The following is a 23667-nucleotide window of genomic DNA, read 5'->3' on the forward strand; positions in this document are numbered from 1 at the left end:
CGGACGCTTAACGACTGCGCCACCCAGGCGCCCCTAGACTTGGGATTCTTGAACTTCTAGGCTAAATTTGGGATGTGTATGAGGAGAAACGAGCCACAGGGTAAAGGGGCAGCGTTGGCTCTTGGGATTCTTTCCCCTCCAGACTTGGGCAGGTGGAGGCCATCTCGGTATAACGCTCTCACTAGCTCTCCATGTGGAAAAAATTTCCCATATGGAAACAATTCATATAGAAAAAGGGTAGCGGAGTTCCGGGAGGATCTCAGAGGCTCGGTGCAGGAAGGATCCTATTAAGGACCCAACGGGAGGAGGTTGGTTCCACCAGCCGGGAGGCCCAAGTTGTTGGTTCCCACCGGACCAGTAATGTCTGAGGTTGGGGGACAATCGGGATTTTGCAATTCCCCCTCTGCCCTCTCCCGCCCTCCGACACCCTGTGGTGGCAGCCGTTAGAAATGACCGTGCTGTGAGGTGATGGACGTGACCCGCCACACCCCTGCTCCGAGGAGGAGTTGGGTGCAAAAATGCTAAAGATCCCAGAGATTCCAGAACACCCCACCCCTTACTTCTAGAGGGACAGAGAAACAAGGCTTTGCTTTGTAGTTTGAAATTTCTTAGTCATGAAACCCTCTAATGTTATGTTTTGGACTTTTGGACTTGGGTAAGGCAGGGCAGTAAGGGTGTCTGGACATAGACTTTTGGGGGACTGTGATGGAGACTCTGGGAGAAGAGATCAAAGCTTTGGGTATAGGGATAGGTCTCTGACTGCAGAATGGAAGATTCTGGGTCCACTGTGATGTGGCAGTGAGGGAACATCTAGGTTTGGGAGATACTGAAGAAATGTCAGCTGGAGGGACCTCCTGGGTGTGAGGTCCTTGCGCCCTCCCTGCATGGCTAGGTAGACCCGTTAGTTTGGGTGGAGGGGAGATCACCAGCTGATGTTATCTATCAGGAGGGCACTCAGGGCCACCCAAGAGAAACACTGAGATGGGGGCAGGGAGGGCTGAGATGGGGGCAAGGAGGGCTCAGAGCAGGATGACTGAGAAACTACAGCTCAGAGGGGGCTTGGCAGAGGCCTGAGTGACTGGCTCCTCACTGCCAGATCCTGCTGGTAAGGATGCAGGAAGCAGCCTCTGGGGTGAAGAGTTTATTTACTGCTCAGCCCCCTTGTCCCCACCAGGCTGGGCTCTACCAGCAGTGGCAATCAGGATAGGTTTCAGACACAAACTCAGGGTGGATGACATAGTTGTTTCTTTGGGGGCCACCGGTCTTCTTGAAGTGACTTGTGTCCCATCTGTGGGGAGAAATGGGTCAGTTCTTTTAGACGCTCATAGGTCTGATTCCAATTCTCAGTGCTAACTGTGTCCCAACATTTGCCCCTAATACTGCCCCATGCTCTAACACTGACCTCCTGATCTTAGATTCTATTGTTAAATTTCTGATTCCCAATACACACTCCCTGACATTAATTTCTTATCTTCAAGCCCTGAACCTAATGCTTTGATCTCTTGAGTCTAAGCCCCACTGCCAACCTGCGGACCCTTCCATGCCAGCCTCCGTGCCCTCTCATGGGGTTCTCCATTCCCTTGCCAGCTTTGACGTCCCCATGGTACTAGCGCCCCCTGGTGGTATCTTCCAATCAGTGCATCGCAGCGGACAACTGTCTCCGCGGTCCTCGCTGCGCTAAGCGCATTTGCAATGTGTTTCCGCCAGACTTACCTAAGGTTCGGACAAGGGTAGTATGACGGCGGGGGAGTTATAACAGCACATTGCATTCCGGGCCGGTGCTCGCAGGGCGATACACCCCTGGAAGAGGAAGTGTTGGGCAGGAGGACGTCGGGCCTTCTGATTTAATCCTATTCCCAACCCCACACCAAGGTTCCTAGCAGCGCTTCAGGTGTCAGTCCTATGGCTCGGAGATCCTCCCCTCCTGCCTCTTGGCCTTTCAAGACCCCACCGAAGGAAGCATCACCTCTGGGAAGACATCTGAAAGTCCCTATCCTCGTTAGGCCTCGTTTCTGCCGCCCAGGCTGGGCCATGGAGCACGGTGGACTCTGGGGAGGGCTGGGCTCCAGTCGTTGAAGACCTGGGAGCCCCGGGATCCTCTCCACCGAAGGGCAGCTATTCCAGCATTAACGGCATTTCTAAGGCTCAGGAACTTTCTCGCTCCCCCCGCCCCTCTGCCCTTGTGAGGGATGAGACTCAGCCTCGCACAATGAATCAGACTCTCTGGGAAAGGGCTGGGGGGGGGGGGGCGGGGAGGGAATCACCAGGGGTTAGGAACAGGATCCAGGACCCCCCCCCCTTCCTCTCCCAAGCTAAGACCCCCAGGGGACTTTGGAGTTCTCCCAGACTCAGCCCGCTTCGACTGCCATCTGGTGCAGGGAGAAGGCTGCGCTGCAGTTAAGGTTGTAGCTGAGCTCTGGGCCTGTTTCCTCAACAGTAACACGCTAAGTTGTCCACTTTCAGAGGTGCTCCGAGGTCAGGGCCCCTCTGGTAATGCGGTTACTATTTCCTTGCTCACACAACACAGGGCAATGACCCTGCCCGTTGTCGACAGTGACCAAGACCCAGGAACACAAGCCACTTTTTTGAGCATACATGGCACTCCGCAGGCTAGAACCTGCGTCTCCAGGACCTGGTATCCAGATAGGGAACGAAGTGTGGGAAGGGGATGCGACCGACTGGTGTGCAGAGGGTTTCTTCCTCAAAACAAAACAAAACAAAACAAACAAAAACAAAAAACAAACAACCCTCTGCCCCCCAACCCCACAACCTTCCGGGTGGGGCCTCTAGAACAGGTCCAGGAGCCAGGTTGACCTTGAGCCCAGTTCGGGACGGATAGGGCCAGGAACCTGGGGGAATCTTCGTGCAGGTTCTCCGGTCTCAGGGCTCAGCTCAGGCCCTGGGGCCGGAGGGCAGAACAGGACAGGGCCCTGTACGGGTTAGAGGCGGCTGCAAGTGGGGTAGGGTCTGGCATAGGGGTAGGGCAGAGCTAGAAATGGTGAGGGATAGGGCACGCACAGCCGGGGTAAACTGGACCCCCGGGGGGCGGGGCTTGTTCGGGAGAGGGGCCAGTCTAAGGCTGGAGCTGCCCAGCGAACCTTACAGTCGGCTGCTCTGCGCACAAAGGCCGGTGGCGGCGTTCCGTGCAGGGTGCTCTGGTCACGTAGTAGTCCATCCCGCGTAGACAGTAGTGGCGGCCTGAGCAAGAGCTTTCATAACCCTGGAAGGGCAGGCGGCCCGGCAGCGGGTCCACGCACCCGCATCGGCGAGTGATCTGCGGCAGCCGCTGGTTCCGTGACAGCGAGTTCAACATATTCACCACCACCTCACGCTCTACATCCGCGGCCCCAAGCCCAGGAGACCCAGATACAGAGTTACAGGAAAGGGAAGAGACAGGGTCAGAGACAGGAAGAGATGGAGACAAAAACAGGGACAGGTAGAGACAGGATTACACCCTCTATAGAACCTTTATCCTCTGCTCAGTCCCCTAGGTCCCATCCCACCGCCCTTCTGGTCTACCCCACCACCGACCACCATCTGTTACCGTAGGCATTGAGTCGTTCCGGCTTAGGAGGGCACTGCAAGGGCATTCCTCGAACAGCTGTCTCCATTCCAGCCTCCTGGAAGTGGCACACATGGTACCTCAAACTCTGACCTGGAAGGGTTCCTCCTTTTGGGGGTCCTCCCTGAACCTCCGGACCAGTTCCAGGCCATGTCTTCTCCTGCCCTCCAGATGATCCCCTACTGTCCCAGGCTCTGAGTGTTTAGGACTGTCACCCGGCAACGCATTTACTCTGCTTCCGGGGAAGGGAAGGGGAGGGAAGGAAGTGGAGCTGTAGGTGGACAGGTCTGGACCTGGACCTCTGGCAACCCTGCCTCAGCCTTTGCCTTTGATTTTACCTCTCTTTGTCTAGCTTCTGTGTGGTTGTGTCTCGGTGTGTCTCTAATTGAGGAGAGGGAGTGTCAATACTACAATATTGCCTGTCCATCAGAATCACCTGGAGAACTTGTGAAAAATTCTGATTCTTGAGGAAGTTCTGATTCACAAGTGTTCAGTAAACCCGAGCTCAGCCATCAGCCTACAGTTGAGAACCTCTGCTCTGGCCTCCCATCCTCTCAAATTTCCTCTTTCCTCTGGCCTGGGCTCCTTCCTATCTCCTTAGAAGACTCTTCTGTATCTATCTACACTGCCACTGGGTGGCCTTGATCTCCCTCCAATTCCCATGCTCACATCATAAAGGAGAGGAGAGTGGAGCAGGTCATTGACTTCTTGGCTAGACCTTGTGGGAAGGGGCCAGGTGGTAAGCTTCAGGAAGGTAGCAAGTCAGGGAGTGCACACTAGTTGTGTCCCCACAGAGCCCCACCAAAGTTTGGGATCCAGGGGACCAGGAGTTTTTCACACAGCTCCATTCCTGGGCTCCCTTGTCCCCTAGAAGATACAAACCCTAATTTCACACTTGGGAAAGAGCCCTGGAACATTGCTGGTGGGAAAGGGATGAGGAACTAATTGGTCACTGTGGTTTATTTTCTTATTTTTTATTTTTTTTACATTTTTTTAAAGTTTATTTATTCTTGAGAGAGAGAGAGAGACAGAACATAAGCAGGAGAGGGGCAGAGAGAGAGAGAGGAGGAGACACAGAATCCAAAGCAGGCTCCAGGCTCTGAGCTGTCAGCACAGAGCCCGACGCGGGGCTCGAACTCATGCACCGTGAGATCATGACCTGAGCCAAATCTGGATGCTCAACCCACTGAGCCACCCAGGCGCCCCGTCACTGTGGTTTAAAAGGGGAGGGAGGTGTGTGTCCCAGACCACAGGCATCTGGGTTGGTCACAGTAGATACCTTAGGTAGCTGGGGAAGGCATGTGGTATATTTGTTCCAGCTGGTACAGTTGTAAGGTCCCATCCTCCATGTGTTATACCGGTCACCACATAGGTAGTATGGGTTGCATTTGTCTACTTGATCATAGGGATAGAGACATAAGACATTGTTATTCCTTATTCTACCCCAGGATCCAGGTCTCCCTAGATGTTTCTCCTCTGATCCCCAGCACAAAGCTGGACTCTTACTAATATCCCTCAGGCCAGTCAAGACCAGCCTGTCCCCAGATTTGGACACTGAGATGTAGGCCATTTTTCACCTAAGCCAAGCTCCTGAGTGGGGTCTGGATCCTTTGAGCTGATCACTTTGCATCCTGGCACCACCCTCTCTGAATCAGCCAGCCTGAAAATGGATCCTTCTCCCAATTCCTCCCTCTCATCTTCCACATCCAGGCTCCAAAATTTGCTTATTCTGCATCCTTAAAATCACTTGAATCTATCCCCTCTTCCAGTCCCCCATGATCTCACCTCTGTATCTCTTCAGTACCATAAGCAGGAGACAATATCATGTCGTGATTAATAGAATGAACTCCACAGACATTTGGGGTTCAAATCTCAGCTCTGCCAAATATTAGCTCTATATGACCTTGACTGAATTAATTAATTTCACTGTGTCTCAGTCTTCTCAATTTTAAAATGGGGTAATAGTACGATATACCTCACAGGGTTGTTGTGAGATTTCAGTGAGTTAATATATGTAAAAAGCTTGGAACAATGCCTGGTACATAGAAAACTATTATTACAATTAGCCTACTAACCTCCCTGTCTCCTCTTGAAATCCTAAATCCAATCTCTACATAGATTTTCACAAATGAAAATCAGACCAAGACACTTCTCTACCTAAAAATCCTTCAAAACCCCACTCACCCAGTCATCTAAGTCTATCCTAAAGGCCATCTGTGATCTACTGCCCTAACACTCTGAAAGAACACATGTGAGAGACACCAGGGAAGGAGGTGTAGGAGCCCTAGAGGAAGAGCAGGTGTGTTTATGGGTGGGACAGTGTGTTGGGATTTGGAGTTCTGGATTGGTGAGTTGGAAATACTAAGTTTGAGGTGTTGGGGGACATTCAGGTAAAGTTGACTATAATCCGATGGAGAGTGGAATTCTGGTGAGAAGTCAAGGATAGAAATAAAGAGAGTTGTCGTTTAAGACATTGTTAGATAAAATGGTCTTAGGAGAGGAGTAAGGAGAGAAGAGGGCTCAGATTAGCACCCCAAGGAACCCCACATTTCCAGGATGGGGGGATAAGAGACCCAGGCAAATGAAGCATCAGAGAAGCTGAGGAAGGAAGGAATTTCAAGAAGGAAAGAGTGATCAGAGACTGAAATGCATAGTGTAGGTCTCATGAGGTAAAAATTGAAAAGTCCCATGGATGTGGTAATTAGAACTACACAAGAGCAGTTTTAATGTTTGAGTGTAGGAGATTCAGACTCCCAATTTCAACTGGGTAAATATTTATCATCAATTAATTCAATAAATACTTATTAGGCCTGATGGTGTTCTAGATGGAGGGCACAACTGTAAATGAGACAAGACTCTGGTCTTTTGGAATGTACGGGGAGACCTCATAAACATCTAACCAAATGGGAAAGATAATTTGTCATAAGGTGTAAGAAGGAGTGAGGAAGTAGAGACACCGAGTGTAGACTATGTTTCCAAGAATCTTAGTTGAGAAGGGGAAGACTAAGAGAATTTTTAGGAAGGAAGGGATTAGAAAAGGCTTCCGGTTGGGGGGAAAGAGGTGTGCTAGGGCAGAGAGATGCAGCAGAGATGGGGACAGTGATAGAAGAGGGTCACTAAGAAGATGGGAAAAGATGGCACTGGAATATACCTGGAGGGATTTGTTTGGAGGAGGTTAATACTCCCTCCATCTCTCTAGGGATAAGACCCAGGCATCTTCTGGTTCTTTGGCACAGGTATGAAACTCCCAAAAGGCAGGGCCTGGGTCTCCTCCTCTAGGGTCAGGAATAGGGTCAGGAACAGGGTCAGGTCAGGTGGTTGGGAGTCAAGCTGGGGTGGAGGTGATTGGAGAAGCCCAGATTATGGGTGAGGATAAAGTTGATATGGGATCAGGGTGGACATCAGGATCCAAGTTGGACTAAGGTTAAGGGTCATTGTTAAGGTCACTGAGTGGGGTCAGAGTTGAGTAAGGGGTGAGGACCTACCTTCCTCTTGACAGAGCCAGTATTTCTCAGGAAAGTAGGGGTGGCCTGCTATGGAACTCTTATAGCTGTAGTCCTGCACAGCACATTTGACCATCTTCTGCAGGGCTTCAGGATCCACGTGGCGCTGCATAGTCTGAGTCAGGCCCTGGGCAAAGGGAGAGGGGGAGGAAATAGCTAGGTTCATACAGGCTCCAGCCTTGGTGTCCTGCTGGACTCAGATACAGCCCCTATTGAGAAAGTCAGCCCAGGTGGGTCAACACTCCTCCCTATGCCAGAGGGATCCTCATGCCAGTCTTGGCCCCCTCTGCATAGTTTTTTTTTGTTTGTTTGAATTACACTTTGCTCCTTTCTTTCTATCTAAGGCTCAGGCTTGGAGCCAGGCATTTGTCCTCAGAGTGCTTTTCTGATGTTCTCATTTCTTTTTCTTGACTGGGAGATCTTTAAGGGAAGAGCTGGGTATTTCTGTCCTCGTTCTTCCAGACTGTGTGCTATCTGGGAGCAGGGCCTGGGTGTCCAACAGACCAATAGACCCCTGGTATAACCTGGAGCCTCGGGAAAAGCTGGCTGTCCTTGGATCCAGCTACCTTATGCAGGTATTTTGGGCAGGGAGTGCTCTCTGGAAATCTGGCACCTTGAAGGATATGTAGGATGGGGCTGGAAGGACACCTCATTTAAAATTGAATTCCCTGACTCCAACTTGACCCTGAGTCTACTGTGGCTCTGATCTTGACACTGATATTACCCTTGGCCCTGACATTCACTTTGCCCTAGTCCTTATCCTACCCTGACCTTTTTCCTCCTCTTGTTTGAGGCCCTGGGTCCCTCTGCTTCTTGGGGTTTACCTCATCTTAGTCTTATCTCCTACAACCCTCCCAAACCCTCTCCCAAACCCTTGTTTGGCTAGATCTATGGAATTCCTGATTAAGACCTACCTTTGGGGTTCCCTTGTTCTCAGCTGAGGGCAGAATACCAAGTTAGTTGTGATACAATAGATCTCTGCAAGCAGCTGTATGAAAAGGCAGCTGGGTTACAGAGGTGGGACAATCAGCAAAGTCAGAGACCAGAAAGGACTTCCTAATAGTGGGCAGCAAGGTGCTGGGATGTGGTGGAAATAGTGGAAAAGCAAGGTGCTGGAAATGTGTACCCACATTTTTCCCTTATGATATGAAGGGCAAAGTCTTCTCTTGGCCAAGATTAGACCTGGTGTCCCTATTTCCCTGAAAACCTTGCAGCTGAGGGGTTTCTTGGATCTCTGTGCCCAGCTGAGGTTTTGTTTTGTGGGCAGACCCCTGCACAGTCGTACTCCATATGAGTAAAAGAGCCCCATGACTTGGCATTCCCCTGACCTTTATGCATACATACATACATACATGCACACATACAGATGTAGATCTATACAATCATACACACACACATACACACACAGAGTCATTTAAAAGAACTCATTGACATTATCAATTTTCCCTCAGAGGCTTTACTCAGATGTCTGTATTTTTTTATAGAACCATTTAAATTTTTCCCATTGATTTTTTTAAATTTTATTTTTTATTTTTTAAAATTTATATCCAAATTAGTTAGCATATAGTGAAACCATGATTTCAAGAGTAGATTCCTTAGTGCCCCTTACCCATTTAGCCCATCCCCCCTCCCACAACCTCTCCAGCAACCCTCAGTTTGTTCTCCATATTTATGAGTCTCTTCTGTTTTGTCCCCCTCCCTGTTTTTATATTATTTTTGTTTCCCGTCCCTTATGGTCATCTCTTTTGTCTCTTAAAGTCCTCATATGAGTGAAGGCATAAGATTTTTGTCTTTCTCTGACTAATTTCACTTAGCATAATACCCTCCAGTTCCATCCATGTAGTTGCAAGTGGCAAGATTTCATTCTTTTTGATTACTAATACTCCATTATCCATTCATCCATCGATGGACATTTGGGTTCTTTCCATACTTTGGCTATTGTTGATAGTGCTGCTATAAACATGGGAGTGCATGTGTCCCTTCGAAACAGCACATCTGTATCCTGTGGATAAATGCCTAGTAGTGCAATTGCTGGGTCGTAGGGTAGTTCTATTTTTAGTTTTTTGAGGAACCTCCATACTGTTTTCCAGAGTGGCTGCACCAGCTTGCATTCCCACCAACAATGCAAAAGAGATCCTCTTTCTCCACATCCTCACCAACATCTGTTGTTGCCTGAGTTGTTAATGTTAGCCATTCTGACAGCTGTAAGGTGGTATCTCAGTGTGGTTTTGATTTATATTTCCCTGATGATGTGTGATGTGGAGCATTTTTTCGTGTGTCGGTTGGCCATCTGGATGTCTTCTTTGGAGAAGTGTCTATTCATGTCTTTTGCCCATTTCTTCACTGGATTATTTGTTTTTTGGGTGTTGAGTTTGATAAGTTCTTTATAGATTTTGGATACTAACCCTTTATCTGATATGTCATTTGCAAATATCTTCTCCCATTCTGTCAGTTGCCTTTTAGTTTTGCTGATTGTTTCCTTCACTGTGCAGAAACTTTTTATTTTGATGAGGTCCCAGTAGTTCAATTTTGCTTTTGTTTCCCTTGCCTCCAGAGACGTGTTGAGTAATAAGTTGCTGTGGTCAAGATCAAAGAGGTTTTTGCCTGCTTTCTCCTCGAGGATTTTGATGGCTTCCTGTCTTAAATTGAGGTCTTTCATCCATTTTGAGTTTTTGTGTATGGTGTAGGAAAGTGGTTCAGGTTCATTCTTCTGCATGTCGCTGTCTAGTTTTCCCAGCACCACTTGCTGAAGAGACTGTCATTATTCCATTGGATATTCTTTCCTGCTTTGTCAAAGATTAGTTGGCCATACATTTGTGGGTCCATTTCTGGGTTCTCTCTTCCGTTCCATTGATCTGAGTGTCTGTTCTTGTGCTAGTACCATACTGTCTTGATGATTACAGATTTGTAGTATAGCTTGAAGTCTGGGATTGTGATGCCTCCTGCTTTGGTGTTCTTTTTCAAGATTGCTTTGGCTATTTGGGGTCTTTCCTGATTCCATATCAATTTTAGGATTATTTGTTCTAGCTCTGTGAAGAATCCTGGTGTTACTTTGATAGGGATTGCATTGAATATGTAGATTGCTTTGGGTAGTATCAACATTTTAACAATATTTGTTCTTCCTATCCAGGACCATGGAATCTTTTTCCATTTTTTTTTTTTTTGTGACTTCTTCAATTTCTTTCATAATCTTTCTATAGTTTTCAGTGTATAGATTTTTCACCTCTTTGGTTAGATTTATTCCTAGGTATTTTATGGTTTTTTGTGCAACTGTAAATGGGATCGATTCCTTGATTTCTCTTTCTGTCACTTCATTGTTGGTGTACAGGAATGCAACCGATTTCTGTGCATTGATTTTATATCCTGCCACTTTGCTGAGTTCATGGATCAGTTCTAGCAGTTTTTGGTGGAATCTTTTGAGTTTTCCATATAGAGTAACATGTCATCTGTGAAGAGTGAAAGTTTGACCTCCTCCTGGCCGATTTGGATGCCTTTTATTTCTTTGTGTTGTCTGATTGCTGAGGCTAAGACTTCCAATACTATGTTGAATAACAGTGGCAAGAGTGGACATCCCTGTCTTGTTCCTCAGTTTTTCCCCATTGAGGATGATATTAGCGTTGGGTCGTTCATATATGGCTTTTATGATCTCAAGGTATGCTCCTTCTATCCCTACTTTCTTGAGGGTTTTTATCAAGAAAGGATGCTGTATTTTGTCAAATGCTTTCTCTGCATCTATTGAGAGGATCATATGGTTCTTGTCCTTTCTTTTATTGATGTGATGAATCACGTTGTTTTGCGGATATTGAACCAACCCTGTATCCCAGTTATAAATCCCGCTTGGTCGTGGTGAATAATTTTTTTTATGTATTGTTGGATCCGGTTGGTTAATACCTTGTTGAGGATTTTTGCATCCATGTTCATCAGGGAAGATGTGTGTATTTTTGATTGTCTACTCACATTTATGAGTGGGAGACTAAAAAAGCTTACTGGAGGCTTTGAGCTGTGGGTGGGCTTTATCAACCATGAGAATCATTGTAGGATGGCTTGGCTAAACTACTTTTGTCAAATTCTGTCAGTATCTGTAGGTCTTTCCTCTTGGGCTGATCAGATCTTTCAGAAGAGACTCAATCTCTGGCCTGCAGGTGGTGACCTAGGCTGCCAGTGTTCTGAGAACCTAGTGGAGAAGAGAGGTGCTGGGGGTTTTAGGATTCAGTCTGTAGAGGTTCACCTGTTTTCAATATGGTACCCTGCTTTCAACTGGGCCTGAGATCCTCACCAAAAGATAAGCCTTCTAACTTTTGCAGAGGTGGGGCAGGCAGTCACCCCATGGCATGGAATAGAAGAGGGGATTAGTGGGTTTAGCTGGGTTTTTTTTTTTTTTTGAGAGAGAGAGAGGTAGAGGGGCAGAGGGAGAGAGAGAATCCCAAGCAGGCTCCATGCCCAGCACAGAACCTGAAGTGGGGCTCAATCCTATGACCCTGGGATCATAGCCTGAGCTGAAATCAAGAGATGCTAAACCAACTGAGCCACCCAGATGCCCCGGGTTTAACTGCTTCTTAAATGGCTTTCAAAACATCCTTATTTTAGCCTTGGTTCTTTCCCATCTTCAGTTACAGAGAAGCCTAGTATTACCAATTCCTGAGCTTTTTTGAAAATTCTGCAGTTTTAATTTGAATTATGTCTTGTGTTCCCTTCTGCTGGCTTGGATTCCGCTTTCTCAGATCTGCTGTCAGGTACTACTTATTTATTGTACTTTCAAGCCTCTGAAATTTTGCTACCATTGTCCCTTCTGTCTCTTACTACTCTTGTGAGTTTATGTGTTAAACTCCATTTACAGGAGTTTTAGAGAGTTTCAGGAGAGAGTCAAAATACATACGTAAATTTTAGCCCAGACAATTATAGTTGTATATTCCATGTACTAATCCTTTGTCAATTACATGTTGCAAATATTTTCTTTCTGTGGCTTGTATCTTCATTTTCTTTATAGTGTCTTTTAATGAACAGAAGTTCTTAATTTTAACATATATGAATTTATTAATCTCTTCCTTTATGTAGTACTTTTGTAACTTAAGAAATACAATCATACTCTAAGATAATGGAGATAATGTCCTATATTTTCTTCTAAAAGCTATAGTTTTACTTTCTATATTTAAGCCTTTAATCTGTCAGGAATTGCTATTGAAGTTGGGTGTGAGTTAGGAATCAGTTTTCTTTTTATCCATATGGACAACCGATTGTCTCATTGAATAGTCTATCTCTCCCCCATCCACTGATTTGTAATGCTACCCCAAGTGTGATATATCTTTTCCCATAGCTTTACTTTCAATCATCTCTGTTGTATATCGTTCCCATATATACTTATATATGGCTCCGTATCTGATCTGTTTCATTCTCTATCAATCAATTTGGCTGTCCCTACAGTAATACTATGCTTTATAAATTTCTATAGCTTAGTAATAATACTACTTTCTGACTGGGCAAATCTCCTCCTTCTCTGGTGTGTTTTAGTTATTTCTGGGGCCTCTGCTTTTCTCTATAAATTTCAATTTTTAAAAAAGTCATCTCTATACCCAAGGTAGGATTTGAACTCATGACCTCAAGATCAAGAGTTGTATTCTCTACTGACTGAGCCAGACAGGCACCCCTCTATAAATTTTAGAAACAGCTTTTCAAATTCTTCAAAAAATACTGTTGAGAATTGCTTTGAATTTTTATGTTGGTCATTCTTCCAATCCAAAAACATGTTATACTTCTCCATTTATTTATATTCTTAAGTATTAAAAGTTTTATATTATCCATATAGTTTTATACACAGATTTATTTCTACTTACTTTTGTTTCTTCTTGCTAGAATGATATACATATATGTATGTATCTGTGTATATATCTTTTAATTTTTATTTAGAAATATCTATTTTTGAGAGAGAGAGAGAGAGAGAGAGAGAGAGAGAAAGCATGAGTGAGGGAGGGGCAGAGAGACAGGGAGAGAGAGAAGCCCAAGCAGGCTCCACGCTGTCAGCACAGAGCTTGATGGGGGGCTTGATCTCATGAACGGTGAGATCATGATCTGAGCCAAAATCAAGAGTCAGATGCTTAAACTACTGATCCACTCAGGCACCCCTATATAGATATATATTTTAAATTATGCTTCCTGGGGCTCCTGGCTGCCTCTGTAGGAAAAGCACACCACTCTGGATCTTGGGGTCATGAGTTTGAGCCACAAGTTGGGTGTAGAGATTACTTAAAATGAATAAATACATGAAAAATTTTAAAAAATAAAATAAAATAAAATAATGCTTTCTAAATATTTGCTGTTGATGTAAAGAAATGTCAAAAAAAAGAAATGTCATTGACTTTTTATCTTATATTCACCCAACTTTCTAAATTCTTATTCTAATAATACAACTGTATCATCTGTAAATAATAAGGTTTTTGTATTCCTTTCTTACCTTTGCATCTTACATGATATTGTTTTCCAATATACAACTTATCTCATGTTGTTTTCCAAATTTTGGCTCTTTTCTTAAATTTAACAAATTAAAAATCACAATTATTTTCATTGACATTGGTTGCTTAAATTTATCTTATGTTTACTAATTTCTTAGCTCACCATTGTTTTTTGCATCTCGGACCTTCCTTATGTGATCACTTTCCTTCTCCCCAAAGTACGTCCTTTAGAAGTTCTTTTATTACAGGTCTGATGGTAGTAAACACTTTAGTTTTTGTTTGCCTGTAAATATCTTTATCTTACTTTTATTCCTGAAAGGAAGAGAGGTTGAAAATAATTTTTCTCTGCCTGTTTTTAAGGTCATCTCTTAAGCTGGTGTTACGAAGTTCCACTGTGTGGTACCAGAGTGTGAAATTCCTTTTATTTAATTCTATATCTGTGGATTCATTTCTTTCATTAGTTCTGGAAATTTTGGAGCCATTTTCTCTTCAGATAATGCCTATTCTCCTTTCTGCTCCTTCCTTCTGAGACTCTGAGTAGATGTGTATGGGATCTTCTTCTGTCTTTTCATATTGCTTAATGTTTCTTTTATATTTTTTAACACTGGGTCTCTGTGCTGCATTCTGGGAAATTTCTTTTGCTCTTTCATTTCACTGACATTTAAAAACATTTCTTTTTAAATTCCAGTTAGTTAACATACAGTGTTGTATTATTTTCATGTGTACTTTATAGTGATTCAACAATTCTATATATCACCCAGTGCTCATTCCAACAAGTACACTCCTCAATCCCTATCATCTATTTAACCCATCCCTCAACCCACCTCACCTCTGATAACTATCAGTTTGTTCTCTATAGTTAAGAGTCTGTTTCTTGGTTTCTCTCTCTCTCTTTTTCCCTCTTTGCTCATTTGTTTTGTTTCTTAGATTCCACATGAGTGAAACCATGGTATTTGTTTGTTTTTTTTTTGTTTTTTTTGTTTTTTTTTTAAATTTTTTTTTCAACGTTTATTTATTTTTTGGGACAGAGAGAGACAGAGCATGAATGGGGGAGGGGCAGAGAGAGAGGGAGACACAGAATCGGAAACAGGCTCCAGGCTCTGAGCCATCAGCCCAGAGCCTGACGCGGGGCTCGAACTCACGGACCGCGAGATCGTGACCTGGCTGAAGTCGGACGCTTAACCGACTGCGCCACCCAGGCGCCCCATGGTATTTGTTTTTATTTCACTTAGCATTATACCCTCTAGCTCTATCTATATCATTACAAATGGCAAGGTTTCACTCTTTTTTATTGGCTGAATAATATTCCATTGTGTATATATATATATATATATATACCATATCTTCATTCATCAGTCGATGGACACTTGGGCTGCTTCCATATCTTGGCTATTGTAAATAATGTGCTATAAACATAGAGCTGCACGTATCCCTTTGAATTAGCGTTTTTGTATTCTTTGGGTAAATACCTAGTAGTGTGATTGCTGGATCATTGGGTAGTTCTATTTTTAATTTTTTAAGGAACCTCTACAGTGGCTGTACCAGTTTGCATTCCCATCAATGGTATCAGAGGGTTCTCATTTTTCCACATCTTCACCAACCCCTGTTGTGTCTTGTGTTGTTGATTTTAGTCATCTGTATGTCTTCCTTAGAGAAATATTTGTTCTTGTCTTCTGCCCATTTAAAAATTGGATTATTTCTTTTGTGGGTGAGTTTTAAAAGTTCTTTATATATTTTAGATATTAACCCTTTATTGGATATGTCATTTGCAAATACCTTCTCCCATTCTGTAGATTGCCTTTAAATTTTTTTTAATTAAAAATTAAAAAAATTTTTTTGAAAAGTTTATTCATTTACTTTGAGAGAGAGAGAGAGAGAGCTGAGGAGGGGCAGAGAGAGGGGGAGAGAGAGAATCCCATGCTGGCTCCACACTGCCAGTGCAGAACTTTACTCAGGGCTCCATCCCACAAACCATGAGATCATGACTTGAGCCAAAACCAAGAGTCTGAAGCTTAACTGACTGAGTCACTGAGGCATCTCCTGTAAGGTTTCCTTTTAGTTTTGTTGATTGTTTCCTTGCCATGCAGAAGCTTTTTATTTTGATGTAGACCTAATAGTTGACTTTTGCTTTTGTTTCCCTCACCTCAGGAGACATATCTAGAAAAAAAAAATTGCTACAGGCAATGTTAGAGGTTACTACCTGTGTACTCTTCTAGGATTTTTATGGTTTCAGGTCACACATTTATGTTTTAATCCATTTGAACTTTTTGTGTATAGAAAGTGGTACAGTTTCTTTCTGTTCCATGTTGATGTCCCATTTTCCCAACACCAGTTGTTGAAGAGACTTCCATTTTCCATTGGATATTCTTTCCTGCTTTATCAAAGATTAATTGACCATATAGTTGTGAGTTTATCTCTGGGTTTTCTATTCTGTTCTATTGTTTTGTGTCTATTTTTGTGCCAGCACCATACTGTTTGGATTACTACAGCTTTTTAAAAAATGTTTATTTACTTTGAGAGAGATAGAGCCAGCACAAGCAGGGGGAGGGGCAGAGAGCTAGGGAGAGAGAGAATCCCAAGGAGGCTCCACACTGTCAGCACAGAGCCCAACGTGGGGCTTGAACCCACGAACCATGAGATCATGACCTGAGTCGAAATCAAAAGTCAGTCAACCAATGGACTGAGCCACCCAGGTGCCCCTGATTACTACAGTTTTTAATATAATTTGAAGTTTGGAATTGTGATGCCTCCAGCTTGGTTTTCTTTTTTAAAATTGCTTTGGCTATTTGGGGTCTTTTGTGGTTTCATACAAATTTTAGAATTGTTTATTCTAGTTCTATGAAAAATGCTGTTGGTATTTTGATAGGGATTGCATTAAATCCTGCTTTGGATTGCTTTGGATAGTGGAGACATTTTAACAATATTTGTTCTAATCCATGAGCATGGAATGTCTGTTTCTGTCATTTCATTGATGCTCAACTGTGTCTAATCTGCCCTTTGACCCATCCACTGAGTTTTTGTTTTTTTATTTTTATTTGAGTTTTTGGTTTTAACACGTATATTTTTTATTTCTAAAATTTCCATTTGGTTCTTTTTTACATTTGTCTGGTCTTTAAAAAATATAATCACTTGTTGCTTGCTCATTTTGATGATTTCATTTTTTAAATGATTTTTTTAATGTTTATTTATTTTTGAAGGAGAGAGAGACAGAGTGTGAGTGGGGAAGGGCAGAGAGAGAGGGAGACACAGAATCCGAAACAGGCTCCAGGCTCTGAGCTGTCAGCACAGAGCCTGACGCAGGGCTCGAACTCACGAGCTGTGAGATCATGACCTGAGCTGAAGTCGGGCACTTAACTGCCTGAGCCACTCAAGCACCCCATCACATTTTATTTTTAATATTTCATAATAATTATTTTGTATTCTTTAACTGTTAAGGCAATATCTGAAGTCCTTGGTGGTTTTAGTCTGTTTTCTGTTGTTTCTGCTGTCATATGGTGGTTTGTTTCCTTTTATCTCTTATTGTGCACTCAGATTTGATTGACTTTACTCTGAAAGATATTTGGAAGCCTACATTCAGGATATTTTCCACTACAGAAGATATACATTCATCATGTGTGCATGTGTGTGTGTATGTGTGTTGTGGGGGAAGGGACCCAGAGATCACTAAATTTTCTGGTTCAGTTTGGAGTTTAAGATTTAGTTTCTTCACCTTTCAGCTAGCTTATAAACTCCTGCTTATAGGGCTGATATTGGCATTCATCCTCAGGGCCTCCTTCTAAGTATACTTACCACTCATCTGCATGAGAGTCCAAAACAAAATAAAAACTGTTATGCAAGACCTAGTCGTTTTGAAGCAGGAGGGCCCTTTAGAGTTTCTAGGTCACCATACTACCAGAAGGAGAAGCCTTTCCTTCATTTTTAATCTCACTGCTGTCTGGATTTCACACGTCTCCACTCACTGAAGCTGTCTGGCCAGATTACTAAGGGTTACTATATCCAAGAGATCCACATCTTTACTTTCTTCCTTTACTTTCCTCTTAAACAATCAATATTCTCTGAAGTCCACCCTTGACCTCCTTCTTACTCTTCCTTGGCAATCTCGTTCACTCCTATGACTTTAGCTACCACGGTATGTTGATTTCAAAATCTGTATCTGTAGGCCAAACCTCTTCCCTTTGCTTCACATAAGTATATCCAACTACTCACCAGATATCTCTTGGAAGTCCTTGAATATTTTTGTCCCAAAATGAACTCTGAATCTCTTTTTAATCTGCAATTCCAAATCTCAGTTGATAGAACTCTCCTCCAGTTGCCAGAGCCCCAAACCCAGGAGTATTCCTTATCTGTCCTTTCTTCTTTATATCTAGATGGTGACCAAAAGCTATTGTTCTACTTTTTAAAATTCCCTCCTATTGAATGTCAAAAAGCAGGCAGGCACTCTCATATTTTTCTTATGGGCATGTAAATCATATAACCCTTATTATAGCAATTTGAAGTGTGTCAAAAGTTTTTGAAGTGTGTATATCATTTCCCCCAACAATTTCATGTTTGAGAATTTATCCTAAGAAAATAGTTGAAGTCTACAGATGTACACAAATGGTTATACTAGCAAAATTTTATAAATAATATAAATTTCCAATAAGATTCCTTAAATATATTTTAGTACATTCATAAAATAAAATACCATAGAGTCATTAAAATGACATTATAGAATATTTTTACACAAGAAAATGTACCTGGATATGTGGTTATGTGAAAAGAGCAAGATTCAAAATGTTAGCATACAATGTGACACCATTTCCATAAAAGATACTTGCTTCCTGAAAGGGCATATAATAATAAATTAACAATGGTTAATTTGGATACTGAGATTATAGGCCTTTCTTCTTTGTGCTTGTCTGAGTTATCCCAATTTTCTGCATTGAGCATGTATTTATTTTATAAACAGTATTTAAAAAATTCTCTCCTATTAAAAAAATTCCTTTTTCACTGTCAGTCTCTCCTTATCTCTCACCTATACCCTCCTCCCTCATCCTTCACCGCCTCACTGTGAGCCTAGCCCTGAGCCCCAACTCTGCCTCCAAATCTCCTACCACTGTGGCTCCTCTCACCATAGGCTAGCCTCTCTCTCTGCTCCGGTTCTTAATTCCTGGTGGATCCCTGTCTCTAGGTTGCCCTTTCCCATAACTCTTTTCTGCTGGAAGCCTCCTCCTTCAGTATCTTTTAGTAGACCTGCCCAGGAATGCTTTCCCCTTTCCAGCTCTTGTACCAGTACATCCACTGGGCAACCCTACTTTGTTTCCTTGTTTGCTGAGAGCTCTTCAAAGGCACAGCCTGGGCTTTCATTGTCGTATCCGCATTGTGCCTGGCACATGTAGATACTCACCATTTGTTGGATGGTACACACAGATAAATTCTCTTAAGCAGAGTCACAAGTAGACTCACAGATCTTGTCTCCATTTTGTGAAAGCAGCACAGACCCACTTGACCACTTACCTTCAAGCACAGACATACAGACACAAGAAGATTGTGATACATATTCATGAAAACATGCCTATAGCACATTTCCTGGCATATCCCACAGGCAGCCTTAGGGCCTTTGCATTTTCTGATCACTCTGCCTGGAACCCTATTCTTTGAGCTCTTCACAGAGCTAGTTCTTCTCTCTTATCTTTCCAGTCTCAGTTCAATGTCACCACGAGAAAGAGCTCTTCCATGACCCCTCTATTTAAGTAGTTCTGCCTGGTTACTTTCTATTTCCATTAATCTGTTTATTTCCTACATAGCATTTTGGATAATTTATAAAACTTGTTTATTTCTTGATAATTATCTGTCTTTCCCTTCCTCCTCTGTTGGGGTAACAGGGCACCATGAGGGCAGAATTTTGTACTATTTTATATATTATTATAAATTCCATGACTAGGCAAATGAATAAAACACACACACGCGTGTGTACGCACACACACACACACACACACACACACACACAGCTACAAATAATTACAAACACATAATGACAACCACACACTACCAGTCATTCAGACACACATGACCATACACTCTGGCCTGCCAGCCCACCCAGCCCCCACTTACCGGGGTCACAAACTTGTTGGCTTCCCAGGCCCACAGAGGTGGGTCTTTATAGACCTCCTTGATAGAGGTTGGAGCCCTGTAGGAGTCACTGTAGGTGCTGATGGGGGTCTTGGTCTTACGGGAGAAGAGGAACATAGTGAGGTCTAGGGGATGTCGTGGTGGGCTTTACCTACCAAGGACTCCTGTAAGACATCAGTGACCTCCACCACCTCCCAGATAGCCCACACCTCCAACCCCGGCAGGTGCCGCTAGCTGCTGTGACCCCTCCTATGGAGGATCTCTCAGCTTCTCTCCCCTACAACCTTCCTGCTCCTACCCCACCCTGCTTTCCCCTCTAGGATGGGCACTGCCCATTATGATATCACCTGGCTCAGCCCCATCCCTGGAGAGATGAGGAGATCCAATTCCCTTCCCACCCCCAGCCTCTTACTGCCTCAAGCCTCTTTATTTATTTATTTATTTATTTATTTATTTAAAAAATTTTTTTTAACGTTTATTTATTTTTGAGACAGAGAGAGACAGAGCATAAACGGGGGGGAGGGTCAGAGAGAGAGGGAGACACAGAATCTGAAACAGGCTCCAGGCACTGAACTATCAGCACAGAGCCTGACGCGGGGCTCGAACTCACGGATGGCGAGATCATGACCTGAGCTGAAGTCAGACCCTTAACCGACTGAGCCACCCAGGCGCCCCACCTCAAGCCTCTTTAAAAAAGCCCAACTTCCAAGCCCAAGAGTTCAGAAGGTCTCTGGAGATCTTCTCGGCCAAACTTCTCACTTTGATGAAGAGAAATGGAGGTTACGAGGCATCAAGCGACTTGTCCAGGGTCATGTAGAAGGTCAGTGGCAGGCCTGGCCTCGAACCCATGAGTGGAGGCAGACTGAAATGTGTATTCAGAGAATCAGTTCTCTCTCCTTCCCAGACCACCTTCCCCTTGCCCACAACCCAGGTAGGGAGCTGAGGCTGGCTTATTTGATGCTTTTAATACCATTATTTGTGTTACACGATACACAACCAAGGATGATGGTCAATACTGCAATGCAAATGTTAAAAAAAATATTATACACGGCTCATGTCTTCCACACACCTTCCTAGAAATAAATTAGTGAGCACGGAGAAACCTGGCTGGTTGGCAGCCAGAGCTGAGGGTGGAGGGAGTGTTAAGGCAGTATCTACAAGGGGGAAGGATGACAGGGGGGCAAGCTAAGGCCTCGATTCCTCCCCTCCAACATCCCAGATAGGGAAGGAGGGAACCACACACTCTCCTAGACCCAGAAGGTGCTGGTTGCCAGCTTCCTACTTCTCTCCACCACTTGTACACTGCCTCAGTTGGAAGCCCTTGCCTGCCAGGGAACTAGTATGTCCTGTGGGTAGGGAACTTTTCCCTGATTTCTCAGGGCCAGAGAGGTTGAGCAGTGGGCCAGTCATAGAGCAAGTCAGCAGCAAAGGCAGCAATCTATATGAGCCCTCATGGGGGCCCTGTCCAGAAAAGAGGAGGTACCCATGTTCTAGAAGGGTGAATCAGGGAGCCCAGGGTGATGGTAGTAGTGGTAGGAAGCTTGGCTCTGGGGCCCAGATGACAGGATGGGGATGCTGACCAGGATGGGAGAGATAGGCTCAGATGGGGGCCAGTACGAGCCCTGTAGGCCCTGCAAGTGCCTTCTTTGTTCTTGCCTCCCTTTGGCATTTTCTCACCACTTAACCAGGGTCGCTGCTAGAGGAGGTAGGGATGGGTTGGAGGAACTGAAGGTAGAGAGCTGCACCTCAAAACTTTGGAGTTGGCAGTCCATAGGTGTGGTGCACAGAGAGGTGCTACCCTTCCTAAGCCAGCAGCCTCATTCTTTCTTCTCACTACCTTCCCCCTCCTTCAGCTCCCATCTCCCAGGAATGACATCCAGGGAGTGGGCTGTACATGTGTCCTCTTGCATGCTTGCAGCACGTGAGTGGTACATATGAGAGTGGATACACCAACATGTGTGGGTTGTCAGCATGGAGGGATGGGGAGTGTATACCCTGGTCCTTGGATATGGTGCTTGTGGGCATGAAACCTGAGCAGTCTTAGGCTATCTGTGCTTTCATTTTTCTTCACACAGGGGCAGGTCTACAATGCCCAGTTGGCAGGGGTGGGGAGTAGTGGGTGGGCCTGGTAACCTCCTCGCTCTTGATTTTCATCCTCAGCTTTTCTGCCCTCTCCCCCCGACCAGCACCAGCAGCAGAAGCAGCAGTACACACATTCTGACTCACAGACACTTCACAGAGTTACACACACAACATATACCCTCCCACACATACATGTTCACAGACACACACACATGTATTCCCAAAAAGATCCCAAACATACACAGGTCCCTTAGGAACTTCCCCTCTCCTTTTCACATAGACATACAACTCAGGATGCCCATGAGGTGCATTCAAAGACACATAGAGACCTTCCTACACACCTCTATGGAAATTCCTATGAAGAAATTCCTTTAGGTTTGAAAAGATCTTAAAAATAATTTCAGACACTGCTCATTTTACAGTTGAGGAAACTGAAGCCCAGAAAACACAAGTGACTTGCTGAAGATCACAGAAAGGGTGCCAGAGCCAGGGCCACAACCCCAGCCTCTGACTTCAGGTCCAGGGCTCTCAGTCCACTGCCAAGCAGCCTCTTACACTGTTAACAGACCACACAGTCACTTCCCCACCACGGACACTCACATCTGTGACAGAAACAGACCTCTCCCAACACATAGACACAGATACATGCCCTGCCAGCCTCAGACACACACCCATTCTGCCAGGTTCTCCCTACCGTAAACATGCAATGCAACCACTATATTCTCCTAAACTTGCTTCCTTGAAGATTCTTACTAGGAAGCAGCATTTTGGGATCTTGGGCTAGAGAGAGATGGGAATGGGGCATTCGGGGCCCAGCCTTACCTCCGGCTTCCAGGCTGGGATGGAGACCAATGAACAGAAGCATAGGGGATGGGAGGAGTCGGCAGAGAAATAGATGCAGTGGTTGGGGGGTGGGTGAGGACAGATCATATCACCCCAAACTCTGGCCTATCTCTAAGGCCCACCTTACCCTCCTCCATGACCCAGAGAGTACGGAATGGGGTGAATGGGGCAAAAAGGAGGAAGAAGGCAGTGATTCTAAGGATGGGGCAGTATTCCACTGGGCAGCTTTGCCAGGCTTCCCATCTGGAGATGAGGGGGAAACACAAAAAGTTATATGGGCCGGCAGGGGGCATGTGGAAGGGGCTCTGAGGTGCTGGGCCCTGCTCCCACAGCCCTGGACCTTTCTCCCTCCCAGCCCCTTTCCTTGTCAGGCTGGGCTGGGGGACTCATGGCTTCACTGGGGTGGGGCCAAGCCCCTGGCTTCGTGATCCCTCCCCCACCCATTAGTGTTGTCCTCCCTGATGTCTAGTCCTTTCTCTCCCCTACCCCACTGCAGCTTTGGGGAGGCGGGGCAGGGTGCTGGGCAAGGTCCCCCAAGTAACTGAACAAACAGCCCCCACCGCTCCTCAGCCCCCGGGATGGAGAAAGACCCGGTTTTGGTTTCTCCGGCTCCATGAACACACAGAGGTACACGTCCTACCATAGGAGGAAGCAATGACTGTTACGAGGTTGGCGGCTGTAGGGGACACAGGGCCGGGGGCAGGCAGAAGAGCTGGGGAGGGGTTGGCCCCTACCCTGTCCAGCCTGACCCTCGGGGGCCCTGCCCCAGGCGGCCGCAAATGCCCCGCCCGCTACTGAATATGGCAGGCGGTGGAGGACGTGGCCTGGCAGCACATGCAGGTGGGGTTCACGGACTTGGGGGGGATGAGGTCCAGGTCCTCGTCATCAGGTATCTCATCTAACCGGTAGCCGTCCTTCAGCAGCTGGATGTTCAAATCTTGGTTGATCTGCTGTAGACAAAGGGGAGGGAGGTCAGGCTCAGGGCAATCCCGAGGCACCACCCACAGCCGGCTGCATCCCCAGGCCAACTGCACCTAACTCAGTCCCATCCCAGATCACCGAAACGCCTGGCTTTGCCACTCCTTAGGCCCCAGCCTAAGTTCTGGTCTCACTTCTTACA

General features: G+C 45.1%; 2 protein-coding genes across 11 annotated transcripts in view; both read right to left on the reverse strand.

Annotated features, from left to right (window-relative positions):
• Nucleotides 1-1128: 1128 nt before the first annotated feature.
• SPMIP6 (sperm microtubule inner protein 6) lies at nt 1129-20444 on the reverse strand. Of its 5 annotated transcripts, none has more exons than XM_086683394.1 (7): nt 19605-20444; nt 7048-7192; nt 4842-4954; nt 3545-3620; nt 3099-3333; nt 1714-1800; nt 1129-1288 (listed from the first exon to the last, which is right to left on the reverse strand). In XM_086683394.1, the coding sequence occupies exons 1-7, from the start codon at nt 19737-19739 to the stop codon at nt 1183-1185; spliced, it is 897 nt and encodes a 298-aa protein (XP_086539520.1). In that variant the 5' UTR covers nt 19740-20444; the 3' UTR covers nt 1129-1182. The 5 variants fall into 5 exon arrangements, with proteins under 5 accessions (XP_086539520.1, XP_025768526.1, XP_025768518.1 ...); XM_025912741.2 differs by having other exon boundaries at nt 3104-3333; nt 4842-4957; XM_025912733.2 differs by having other exon boundaries at nt 4842-4957.
• Nucleotides 20445-20568: 124 nt separating this feature from the next.
• Nucleotides 20569-23667, reverse strand: part of FAM219A (family with sequence similarity 219 member A) — a 54516-nt gene continuing 51417 nt past the window's right edge. For 4 of the 6 annotated variants that reach the window (XM_086683397.1, XM_025912429.2, XM_086683398.1 and 1 more), the window contains exon 6: nt 20569-23497. In XM_086683397.1, coding sequence (XP_086539523.1) covers nt 23339-23497 — 159 coding nt within the window. In that variant the 3' untranslated portion in view covers nt 20569-23338. The remainder of the gene's footprint in view (nt 23498-23667) is intronic. The other 2 variants (XM_025912437.2, XM_025912454.2) reach the window with 1 other exon arrangement.

This window comes from Puma concolor, chromosome D4, assembly GCF_028749965.1.
Source record: "Puma concolor isolate L17-30 chromosome D4, mPumCon1.1.hap2, whole genome shotgun sequence".
Classification (NCBI taxonomy): domain Eukaryota; kingdom Metazoa; phylum Chordata; class Mammalia; order Carnivora; family Felidae; genus Puma; species Puma concolor.

Excerpts from the sequence above, each read along its gene's own strand:
- SPMIP6 (XM_025912733.2), bottom strand. The coding sequence starts at position 19,739 with ATGTTCCTCTTCTCCCGTAAGACCAAGACCCCCATCAGCACCTACAGT. Across the intron at positions 4,958-7,047 it reads CTGGCTCTGTCAAGAGGAAG|TAGACAAATGCAACCCATAC; the intron begins GTAGGTCCTCAC and ends CCTATGATCAAG. Across the intron at positions 3,621-4,841 it reads GCCTTCCCCAGCTACCTAAG|GAGGCTGGAATGGAGACAGC; the intron begins GTATCTACTGTG and ends TGCCACTTCCAG.